Genomic DNA, 13,507 nt, shown 5'->3' on the forward strand with positions numbered 1-13,507 from the left:
ATTTTGATTCCTATTTATTATAAATAATAAAAATTGAAACATTGTTCCCATATACTATAGTTATTACTCAGTTATTACTATAATGACATATTTCAAGAAGATATTTCTTTTAGGTGTAATTCTTACGTATTGACAGTGATTGTCATTTATTTGATCTGATTATGATATTACTAATCTTTTAAAATTAATATTGATGGATTAATTTAAAGTTATTTGTTTAGTGTGGTATGAGTTTATTTTATCTTTTGGTTTGAACATTTCTTTATCAAATGGTTTCCTTCTAGTCTGTTAAAGAATTTAATCAAAAAGAACTGCATTTTAAGTATATAAAAATATCTTTCTTTCTTTATATTCTTTAATCTCTAACATTTTTCAGCAATTCTAAGTTCTGCAGTCATTTTTATGAAATGCTTTTATTTGTCATTTATGTAATTTTGGCCTTTTGCATTTAATATACATTTCTTAAAACAAATTCAAATAGCATATATTTAAAAAGAAAACGATCGAATTCTTTTTCTTTCAAAATATCTTGTCTATATTTGTGAGGCTGCCAAGATTTTTCCATTATTATTGTTTGAACTGTTATAAAATTTAAGCTGGTTTTGTTTCCTCATTTATTTAAGCTGTGATAATGATAGTATCCTTTGAAGCTATGTAAGTACTTATATGGTGACATCCTTGATCATAGCTTGATATATATATTTTTTTTATTGTATTTAGAAACAGAGTGTAAAGTGAAGTTAAATTTTGTTATATTTTCAATGACCAGTCTTAAGATTGAAGTAATTAATTATGTATTTGTTTTGAAGTTGTTGATTGATGTCACAAGTGAATTTCAAACTAATGACTTTTTTCTGATCTTCTCGTAATTGGTGATGAATACAAGGACAATGTGATTAATGAAATAAATGATAATTCTGAAACTGTAAAAGCTTACTAGAAATACTTACAAATATTAATAGTTTTGTTGTTCTCTATTCTTATCAATGATGGGATGTCTATCTAGCTGTCTACAGTTTTGAGACTGATAAATTTCAGTTGTTCTGATGGAGTCATCTATCAAAATTGTTATTCCATCTAAAATAATAATTGAGAAAATACAATATAAATAATTAAATACCAAATCATACATTCTTAAGATTATTTCAGTATTCTGAAAGATTAAATTCTTTGTTAGGGACAAAGCTGTTTCTATCTTGATTACAGGGAAAAGAGTTTAAGAATTTAAATATGTGTTATATAATCCATGTTTGAATTTTTGACCTGAACATTGTTTATCATCATGCTCATGATTATGTCCATCCATTATGAGCATAATGATGTAGGTTAGCATTTAGCAGTGCCAAAGTCTAAAAAAGGAAGAGGCACAGAAAAAAGGACATCATACATTATGCATGCAGCTTCAAACTATGATTCAATGTCAGATCAGTTCTACAAAATGGTCCTGGTTGCAATCAGATCTAACTTGGTCTTGAAAACAAGGAACATTCCTTGCTTTTAAGACCAAATTTTGATTACAGCATATGATAAAGTTGCATTGACAATGGACAAGCATCATTCATTAGTTTCTTTTATATTTACAGAATAGGCTAGAACAGTGTTTCTCAACTTGGGGCCATGTGGCCCTCTTGGGTCCACAGAACATTTCAAGAGAAACACAGGTTAAAAATCAACTTTTGGGGATTAATCAACTCTAGAAGGGCCACAGTCAGAATAAAAAATTAATATTATATCAAAACGATTAAACTTCAATAAGTAAATTATTAAAGAAAAGTGTGTAGATTTTTAAATTATTATATTTAAATAAAATAAAAAGTAAATTTGATAAGAAAATTTTGGCCCTAAAATGTTTTATTTGTTATCAAACAACGTACATACATTTGTTTCTTGTAAACAAATACACAAAGCATGCCTTTTTTTCTTCCAAAGTATATTTAGTATTAAAATATAGGTCTATTGCACATAGATGTATAAAGTGCAAATACTGTGAAACTTCTAAATTGTGCCGTCTCTGATTACAATAAGCAAAATTTTATAAGTTTATTTTAACTTATTAGTAGGTCCAGAAATATAACATTAAATGACTGATAACCACATCCATAATTACAATAAGTGGAGTCTTCCATACATTTATTTTATTATAAATAGAGTACTGAAAATGGGAAAGTCCTGTGCTCCCATAAGTATTTTTGCATCCCTTGTTTGGGGTGCACTCCACAGTTTGTATACTCTTGACATAGTTAATTTGATGATAAACTACTGATGATTTATCAATATATATTTGTATAATAATAATAATTTTGTATTTTGCATTGACATAAATAAGCATTCTTCTTTTTTCTAATGTTCTATTGTTCTTCAAATTTGGTAAATCTTGATATCTTGTAAACTATTAGAAACATTTTCTACCAAACTTAGGCCAGTATCAACTTTTATATGAAATGTTATATATAAATATTTGGAATATCACTCTCAAAAATTTTAAGAATTGTATAACAGTATTTAAACTTATCATGCATTTAAATACAGTAGTCCTGATTATTCAAGATAATGTGGATGAAGGATATACAGAAAATCAAAAATTTTAAGTATGTTTGATTAGACTGATGTACTCTAAAGTATTTTTGGGTTAGGCCTAGTTATTAAACATACAATAAAACTTTTAAAATTTTTGTAACCATGTTAACTTAGTTATATTTATTATGATTACAGTTAAAATTTCTTTAATTTTTTCAAAATTTATATTGTGAGAAATTATTAGAATACATGTTTTTTAAAACTGCTTAAGTTCCTTTTCAGTATTGTATTCAGATACCCGAAACAAACTGTATTTGTTTCAGGTACTATGTGACAAAATGTTCTTCCACAATTCATCTTAGATAATGCAGATCCTCAGTTACATAGGTCTTGGTTATTCAGAAATCTAATGTATATAGATAATTACAAATACTATATGCAGTAATGTACCCCGAGAACCTATATCCGGTGTGACGAAAAAAACAGAAGAAAAAGTTCACTACAAACGTTTTCGAACTGCTGTGAGTTCTTCCTCAAGTGTAAAACGAAGTTTCTGATGGGACGGAGCAATCGGTAAATGAAAGGAACACTTGATGAAGAACTCACGCAGTTTGAAAACATTAATGGTGAACTTTTTCTTTTGTTTTTTCATCACACCGGATATAGGTTCTTGGAGTATGTTATTTCACACCACCTGGTGTTTTGTGCTGTTGTACTATATGCAGTATTCAGAATAAGGTGCAAAATATTAAATCAATAAACTTTTAAGTAATAAGCACCAATATAATTTAAATTTTAAGATTAAACATTATAAGTTAATTTATATTATTATTATTATTATTATTAACAGAAATAATTAACAAGATGTAAAACTAATTAAATTTAGGAACAAGATGTAGTAAATAAGAAATGTGGTCCAAATCATATTTAACCCAAATATGTTTCCAGGATTATTTTAACATATGTTTATGTATCTGCTGTAATAATCTGAGGACATAGTCCCTCTCACTTCTCTGATGATGATGAATTTAATATTGTTCTAACAACCATTGAAACAAAGAAATAATGACCTAAACTTGGAATCAGTATAATAATTTTCAGGTTTTTTGTAAGTTAATCATATGTACTGTACACTGGATTTAGCTGTCTATGTTTTTTTCTCTTTATCTGATCTCAAGTGATGATAAAATATGATTTCATGATAAAAGCTTAAGTAAATATTACAATACTTGGTTGTATTTCTGAGTTAAAAGTATAGTGTATGTAATGTTTTGCATGTAGAATCTAATCATTTTTAATAGGTCTAAACTATTAAAGTTTGTGTGCGCACTATGTTAATTTTTTCAAATTTTGAAATTTAGATATAAAATTTGTTATTATATACTGTATAAGTGTAACAAATTTTATATTTAAAGTAGTTAGGAGTGAGAAACCAAAATTTCCAAAAACATTTCTAAAATTAAGTGGTTTTGGATCTTAAAAATAGTTTGTTTATATATTTTTTTTTATAAGAATAAAAAGAAAATAATTATCAAGTTGATTCAGTTTTTAATGAAACACATACAAACTATATCCTGTATTACATATCAAAGCGAACAATCAGATTATACACAGACTATTTCAAGATTATATTTAAATATAAACTTGAAATAGTTCTGACTTGTTCAGTTTAATGCTTAAATAGAGTTTACAACTATTTATTAACTAAGAAGCAATAGTTTAAAATTTTAAAAATATTTTTGGAATGATTTTAATTGTACTTCAGAACTATCAGTAACTATGTTACATTTTTGAAGCAAAAAAAAGCATCCTATATTGTAACAATAGAAAACTGTTAAATATAAGCTGGGTTTCTTTTAGAGCAGCTTATACTGTATTTAACAGGTTTTAAATTAGATTAATCCATTTACTTAAATGTAGAAGTGATATATAACCTAAAAAGTTAATCAATTCTGGTTTAAAATATGTCTTGAAAAAATTATAACAAAATGATTCAGTTATGAATTTAAACATTAAATATAATTAATTATAGTAAAACCTTGATTATCCGAGACTCACTTAACCGAGGTTCAACATTATTGAGGCAAGCTTGTAAGTAAATAAACAGTTTCCATGTAATTCATGAAAGTTTGGTCATGAATATGCATTGAGCACTGAACTTGTAAATACTGTAATACTTTTAACCTTGACTTAGTGAGCAAGTGGCTGAAGCTGATTGAGCTACAATTTGAAAAAATTGTAAACCTATAAATTCCCACTGCCGTCCATCTGTCTGTCTTTCCTTAATCTGGAGAATGGAGTTACATAGATGAAAACCAAAATCATATATGGAAAGATTAGGACAGGAGGTCCTGATTAACTATATACAAATTTCCAATGCAAACTGGAAGTCACAAAATTTAAATTCAAAAATTTTCCCTGAAAGAAGTTAGTTAGATGACTGGCATGACTCTATTGCTAACAGGAAAAGTATGATGTACAGGGGCAAGACACTCCTAATTTGAGATGGAGAGCATATATTTTTAATTAAATAATTTAAAATTTGACTAAAAATTGCAGCCTGGCATTGTGACAATGTCACAATAAATATTTGCTTATATTTTTTTTAACTTTCTGCACTGTGGGCACTAAGAAGATTTCTTCCATGCACACTGCAGGTTTACACAGTCCCATGTTGTGGGTGGCCAGATTGTGAGGAATGGAGGCTGACATTTTTGGTTCAGACTGTCTATGCAAATTGATGCTAAGGTGAATGCTGAACATTGTGGCAAAGAAGGGAGGAACTATTGATACTATAAAACAAAAATCTAAAAACTTTTAAAAGAAGTTTAAAATGATAAAAATGTATTACAAAATGATTTGTTTCAGTTACTTTTTATCATTTTACTTCAATGTGAGAGAAATCATTCATATTAAAATATAACTACGATAATACACATTTTTTATCAATCAATCAATCACTTTATTGTAATAAGGTTACCTTGTTACAGGGGGAACTAGTAATTAATATTACAATTTGATTTTAACTTTGGTGCAAGATTAGTTACATAGGTCTTCGATATACAAAAAAAATCTCTGAACGTTTATCATGTTGGTCTCAACTAGTGCATCATTTTGTATATAAACAACTTGAGTTACAACAATACTTCTTTAGATATTATAATTGATTTTTCAACATTTTAGTTATATAGACGAAAAAATTGTAGATCTTAAACATACTACTTCTCGATAAATTGTCAAGACTGGATCTAAAATTTAGTTTGTGAGTAGATACAAAAGTTTCCTTTATTTGAAATTTACGTTGAGCATCTTCAATGACTAAGCACACTGTGAGTATATGATATAGAGAAAAAGGCCGAGATTTGCACCAATAACACTCCCTAGCGAAGTCAATGTATACTATAATTAGTCAATGTAGTGAACTATAATTAAGCCGCATCTGGAGTAGCATACGCTTTACATTTATGTTGGTATCTACCATAGCAATGCACGATTGAGATGGAATGTGTAACATATTCAGATACCAATGGTGATATGTTGAGTTTAATATAGAGTCTTGGTCTTTAGCATTGTTGTGACAAGGCATTGTTCATCATTAAAGAGTAAGCATATTTACAGTTGTCTTCATTTGAGTTAAGTAACAAATTTGAAATGCCACAAGATTGAATTATCTCATTGAATTCAGTCTTTTGGCTTCAGTCTTCAGTAATTATTGGCTGAGATTTTTCTTTGATTTGCCATTACGAGAAACAGAAATTTTATATTATCATCTTCAGTATTTAGAATCTGAAAGTAAAATTTTAATAGATGTTTAAGAAATAGAGGAAAAAGTTGATATCGGTTTATTTCTGATCTAATTGTGTATCCAGGAACCATCCGCTCAATATGGAGGAGTTTGATAATACACGTTTTTTATTCCTAAAATGTAAAGCTGTACAATAAATGTACAAAAATAATTTTGAAAAAATTTACAAAATTTTTTATGGATGAATTCTATGAGTGTCCTTCTTCCTTTTCTCCCTACTTACACCAACAGGAATAAAAAATCTTACAGCAGAGCCGACCTTTATCTGGAAGTAGCCTCCAGATAAAGGTCGCCACCAGAGAAAATGAAGAAAGACACTTGTATAATTCGTCCATAAGAAATTTTGTAAATTTTTTCAAAATTATAATTATTGTCCCAGCAGTGAATTTTATTTTATTTTATTTTAAATGTATAAATGTAAAAAATGTTCTTTTATATGATTAAATTCACTAAGGCATAAAAAGAGGCTTAGAAATGATATTATATAAATCTTATATATTATAATTTTTATTCCAAAATAGCCTCTGTCTATTTTATATGAGTTTTCAGTTATCGAAAGTAGTATTGGTCCATATTAACTGGAATAATCAGGATTCTATTGTATAAGCATATTAATATATGTAATAACAAAACATAGTTATTGTGATAATACAATAGTTCTATATCATTTATACCTTTGGAAAAGAGCTTTACCTACCATTGGTAACAGTTTTAGCTTGTGTGAGTTTCAAATTCAGATTTGATCTGTGCTAACCTTTTTCTAGACATTCTTATGTTAGTTATTTGTAGAAATTAAATTAATTTTTAAAGTTAAGAAATAGTGACTTAATCTCCAGTGAAAAATCTGTACAATTATTAATGGTTAATGTTACGTATGGTTCCAAAATGGCGGCTCGTCTCTGATTCCGGCAAATAGAAGAAAGGAAACAGTGGGGACGCACGTTCTAACCTAACCTAACCTATTCTAATAAATTACCATAATTATTACCAACAAAATCATTAGAATAGGTTAGGTTAGAATGTGCGTCCCCGCTTTCCTTTCTTCTATTTGCTGGAATCAGAGACCAGCCGCCATTTTGGAACCATAGGTAACATTAACCTTATTAATTAATATAATAATGTAAAAACAGTCATAAAATAAGATAATTTAATAATCAGTGGGATATTATAAATTTATTATGTTTGAAATCTTTGTTTCACAAAACTAATTTTTCTTTTATGTTTTTTGTTATATTATTATAAAAAAAAACTATTTTAGGGTTTATATTTGAAGATATCACTGTGTTTATGTGTAATGAGAATACTTAGATTTTTAAAATAAATAAATTTTTAATTTTTTCACAATATTCTATGTATTTTTCAGTTGCAAGTGTGTGTTATCCAAATATTTACATGATCCACATTATTAAGATTCTATTTGTTTTTATTTTTAATAATTTTACTGACTACTTTTGTTTTAGTATATATATATATGCATGCCATTTTAGTGCATGTTGATATATCTTCACCTTTCTTTAGATTCACTTGCATGATATGTAGTGAATAAAATCTGTTTAACAGGCAGAATTTCAACATCGTGCACAGATACATGACCCTGGTATTCAGGAAGAAAGTATAACTCTCTTAGGTGAAGAGGGCTTACGAGCAGGTGGACAGGCCTTTAATCTAGGGTGAGCTAAATATATGCAATCATTAAATTTATAATAAGGGGATAGAAAAGTAATTGAGCACACTTCATGGTGGCAGCACTGTTTTTTTTTTTTTTTTTTTAATTTAAAAAGAAATTTGCAGATATAAAATTTTGCACAGCTGAACAATTTTTAAGCACAAAAATTTTTAAAACAATTTTAGAATATATTATTTTATTATATTTAGAATTATTTAATTTAATTTTATTATTTAATGCAAAATACTAATTAAGATAACTATTAGTAAAATTTGTGCATGTGTGTTTATTTTTGGTAACACACTTGAATTTTGTTTACTTTGATTTCAGTAGTTTTAAATCTATAAACATCATCTCTAAACCCGATATATAAAAGCTAAACACCAACCAAATGCCGAAATGTTGTGGGTTCAAGTCCCGCTCCGGGCCGATTTTTTTTCTCCCAGCGGTTCTAAATTATTTAAATTAATTAATTAAAAATTATAATTATTAATGTTAATACGAGATGGCGCCTAACGCCTCCCTCTAAAGTCAAATTGCTTGAGTAATTTATTTAGTAATTAGCCTTAAACTAGCCCGATAGAATTTCGACATTTGGTTAGTTTTAAATCTATGTAAAATCTGAATGAAATATTTTTTGTGCTGAAGTATATAGATAATAACTGATTATTATTGTCAGTCATTGTTTAACACTGATAATAAATAGGATGACTGTCCTTGAAGATTATATAATTCTTTTTATATTCAGGTTTTCACATGCAGTGTTGTACATTTTAGATAAAATTAATTTATTTTTATTTTTGTAGCATAAAGACAATATAAAACATTATTACAATGAGAGATAAACTATTCAATAATTAAATTTTTGATATTTGTTTAATTTCAATATTTTTATTAATGATAAGAAGGCATCTGAATTAATGTTATTTACATAAGGATTCTAATTTTTATTTTTATCTTTTTTGGCTATTTTATTATTACAGTTGACTCCACATAAGTTGACACCTGGATAACTCGTCACCGTAGGTTAATTAGTCAATTTTCTGTGGTCCGGCCGACTTACATAGGCAATAATGTTATTAATGTTAAAAAACTCGGTTTACTCGACATCGTTTAACTCGTCACAACTGGATAAATCAACATACTTTTTCTGTTTCACACTTTTTAGAATTCCGATAAGTCGACTCACCCCCTGAAAAATGAGTTCACACCACACAGCTTACTGTACGGTGTCAACTCATTTTTCAGGGGGGGAGTCGACTTATCAGAATTCTAAAAAGTGTGAAACAGAAAAAGTATGTTGATTTATCCAGTTGTGACGAGTTAAACGATGTCGAGTAAACCGAGTTTTTCAACATTAATAACATTATTGCCTACGTAAGTCGGCCGGGACCACAGAAAGCTGACTAATTAACCTACGGTGTCGACTTATGCGGAGTCGACTGTATTATTATTATTTTTTTTTTTTAATAAAAATTTGTTATTCAAAGTTAAGTGAACTTAGAAATATTTTATTTGAAACCAAAAGTAACTGCAAATTATGGTTACAATATTTTTTATCTAGTTCATTTCTAGTTTCTTTTTTGTATGCATCCAACATCAATTTGGATGCCTTCTCATCATAAAAATATATGTGTTTAAAATATTACAGTTAATTTATTTATGTTGATGTTAATATTAAAAACACTGTTTGGACTTGATATTTGTAGTCCAAATATTTAAAACAATAATTTTTTAATATATCTGTTTACATAATGTGTTTTGAATATTTGTCAAATGCTAACAGAAACCTTCATTGTTTAGCAGTTTATGTAATAATTATTTATTATTTTCAAGTTAATATTGAAAAACTTTAGCTTTCTAGAAAATCTTTACGCACTTGATACTTTAGAAATTTAACAAAATTAAACAAATGGGACATAATACAAAAATTTAAATGGTTATATATACAGATCTGAAAGTATGGTAAATAAATCAATCAATAATAGAAAAAATAATGTATAATGAAATAATATAACAATAAAATAAGATCTAAATCAAATAGAAATTAATATATCTAGGTACAAACCGAAGTATTTAAAGATCTAAATGTTTTTGGATCAATATGTAATGAAACGACCCACTAGAACCTTTTTTTATCCCAGTAAAAATAAATTTTAGTTAAAACTAATATTTTTGATCATATTCATGATCTTCATCAATTACTGGGATACAAAAAGGTTCTGGTGGGTTGTTTATCCTTCCCAGTGATTTTCTGAAGAAGTTGTTTTGTGTAATGAAAATCGGTAGATGTGTATACCACAAATAGTAAACAAGAAATGCCCTAATTTGAAGTGGATGTTAAAAATCACGCAAACATATAAATGAACAAAATTAAACTTTTAAGTACTTTTAATTGCAACATTGCAACCTTCATTACAAATGTTCAAAATGAAATAAACATTTCTGATGAAGGTTGCAATGTCTTAATCAAAAGTACTCCAAATTTAATTAATAGAGCCTGACAGGCCCTGTTAGACATAACATTATAGTCGTTAATTGAATGATTGTTATGCACATGACAATGCTTATGTAGCATTAAATTTATATTTATAGTTTTAAACAGTCATTTGAATTACGTTGTTTTAAAAATTTTTACAAATAGGTATTAGTTCTGATAATGTTCTATCAGGTAATCATTCAGTCGTACCTGAAGGAGAACTCGGAAGGAGATGGAAAATGTTTGTGCAGTGTTCATTTTTCTATTGTATGTACTGGAAATTGGTTCTGTATCTGTTGTACATATATTCTGGTGTGGAGTGGTGTGTATATTATAATTAAATTAAATTTGTTCTTTCACACATTTGTATGTGATTTTTAACATCATCTTATTACATTTCTTGTAAATATATAACAACATAAAATGTAGTCAATCATACAATATATGCCAAACATTGGATAATGAGTTTTCATTTCCTTGGTTGATGCACTCTACTCCACTTTATGTTATATATCCAATAGTATTTACTTTATTTACAATCATAGTATTTACTTTATGATTGGCTGCATTGACTGCATGTTCCAAACATGTTTGAATTAGACATATCATCAGCGATAGTGCTCAGAGCAGACAATACAGGCAATTACCCAATTGAAAAAGGGCACAGTTTTGGTTTTGACTCAAGACAATATGCTTGGTATAGAACTTTTTCATAAAAAATTGAATAATTTATATTGAAAAAACTAAGAATTTAACTCTGTTATTGATTGTTTGACTTCTTTGTTATGCATCTGTCTAGCAGTCCTTTCTTTTACTCAGTGTTTTTAAATGCTGAGTGAAAAAATGCTTCTCTTAAGTTCATTTGTTTAATATTACTATGTTTGACTGTGTTCCTGAAGAATAATTAGATTTGAGTGCTTGAACAGCTTTCCATGTATACTTTAATTTAATGAAGTTAAAACTCTTTGAAAATAAACACTAAAGTGTTTTGAAAGGATTTTTGGCCTAATGAATCTCTTAAATTTAAACCCATTCAATAAAACAAATTTAGGAAGTATTGATCATAATACTTAAATGGCCAGGTCTTAAAAGCCTGAAATTTCAAAGAAATACAATAGAATTGGTATTTCTTTGAAATTATTCTGATTAAGGCAATTATAAAACTTATTGTAATCAGAGTTTTGTCTGCTATTACCATTATTTTTAGGTAAATAAGCATTTTAAGCTGTATTTTCATATTATCAGCTTCTTCATAATTCATTTCTGAAGACCAGACATTCTACATGAAAATGATAACTATAAGGCTATTTTCCATTATTTTAAATGGGGAAAATTATAATGCATTACAAGGCCACTCCCACAAAACTGCTAACCAATTTTATAAAATATAATTAAAACACAATTAAAACATCTATATATAAGTAACAAACTGTCATGTCAGGATATAAAACACATTGCTTCCTGATTACCGTACAAACAATATTATTATTATTATTATTAACAAACAGTTGTTTTGTATGCAGTAACATGTATAGTTCATATACCATATCATAAACATAAATATTGCATTTGCTGATCTTCAGTGCATTTTTCAAAATATCTACATGTTGGTTATAGGTAAAAAATATGAGGCCAATTGCAGATATATATTGTCTAAAACCAATTACACTGGAGACAATAGACAAAAATCAATTGGATTCCTTGATTCACACTTTAATTGAGTACTTGTAATTAAAATGTGATTTTTGAGTCAAATTTGGTTTTTAACACTTAATTTAGCTTATATTTTTTGTAATGAGTATGTATATATGCTATCATGACATTCTACCAAATATGTTGAGATTGGAGTTTTACTGCACATTGTTTTGTTAAAAATTTTATATTTACATTTGAAAATCTCAATACAGGTTTTTCCAGTGTGAACTCAAAAATATTGTATTGATAGATATTTAATATCTATCAAACTTAATAGAACAAATTTTGTTCTATTAAGTTTGAGTGTTAAAAACCAACATATGTTCTTCATGGAAAGCATTAGTCATGATGATGTTTAGTGGGATATGCCTGTATTTATATTTTGCTGATGAGAAATTATTCAATATTTCACTTTAATCATTTACTTTTGTGTCATTTTATTGATTTTATTTTTATATTGCTTTCAATATAATTGCAGATTCGATATCAAACATACAAGTTTTTATAGAATTTTATAATGAATTTGTTTATTTTATTTTATTCTTGCACATTTTTTTAATGATTTTAATTAATAATGATATCTGATACAAATCAAACAAAATTATGTTTGTTCGATTTGTAAAAGTTTTAAGTTAAATTTTATTATCAAACTAAAATTATTATTCCAATTTTATATGTAGATAGTTTCCAATTTATGATTGAGTTCTGTTCCTGAACTTTCATTATAATTCGAGTTGATTATAAGTTTAATGTAAAGGAAATAGTAATAATAGGATACAACATATTTCCTACACTTTAAAACCAATGTTTAATATTTATATTGATTAATTATGGTGTTTCATTAACAAAGATTAATGGACATAAGCAGATTACAAGTATGTTCAAAGGAGTAAAAAATCATATTTTCTTGAAGAGCTGAGTTTATTGTTAGTATTAATTTGTTTCAATTTTAATAAGGTTAAGTCTTGATTTGCTTTTGAGGTACTAATGATGCAAATCCTGAGTTACAGTAAATAATAAAATAATTAATAGATTTATTCATTTTTTTGTAGAGAGTGTTATATATATAAAACAATTTCATAAAAAAATATTTAGAATTTTACATGTTTCTTCTGTACTGTTCTTATTATAGTCAAATTAAAAAGATTAGTCCAGTTATCCACAACCCACATTTCTGATTCTTATAAATTGAATAAGTTATGTTTTTAACAAAAGTTTTTTGAATAATATAAAAGTACAGGTAACCTGCATATAACATGGCACTTATATAGCACAAATTCACTCTGACACGGTTCGAGTATTGGGTAAAACCCTCGTACAACATGAAATGTAATAAAAACTATTA

General features: G+C 27.2%; 1 protein-coding gene across 3 annotated transcripts in view; it reads left to right on the forward strand.

Annotated features, from left to right (window-relative positions):
• Vha100-1 (V-type ATPase subunit a family protein Vha100-1) overlaps positions 1 to 13,507 on the forward strand; it is an 89,186-nt gene that overhangs the window by 18,053 nt on the left and 57,626 nt on the right. Inside the window, exon 5 of one of the 3 annotated variants that reach the window (XM_067262897.1) lies at positions 7,883 to 7,992. The exons of the other annotated variants lie outside the window; for them this stretch is intronic. Within the exon in view, the coding sequence (XP_067118998.1) occupies positions 7,883 to 7,992 (110 nt within the window). The remainder of the gene's footprint in view (positions 1 to 7,882; positions 7,993 to 13,507) is intronic. 3 annotated transcript variants of the gene reach the window in all.

This window comes from Centruroides vittatus, unplaced genomic scaffold, assembly GCF_030686945.1.
Source record: "Centruroides vittatus isolate TY-2023 unplaced genomic scaffold, ASM3068694v2 contig_1634, whole genome shotgun sequence".
In the NCBI taxonomy this organism is placed as follows: Eukaryota; Metazoa; Arthropoda; class Arachnida; order Scorpiones; family Buthidae; genus Centruroides; species Centruroides vittatus.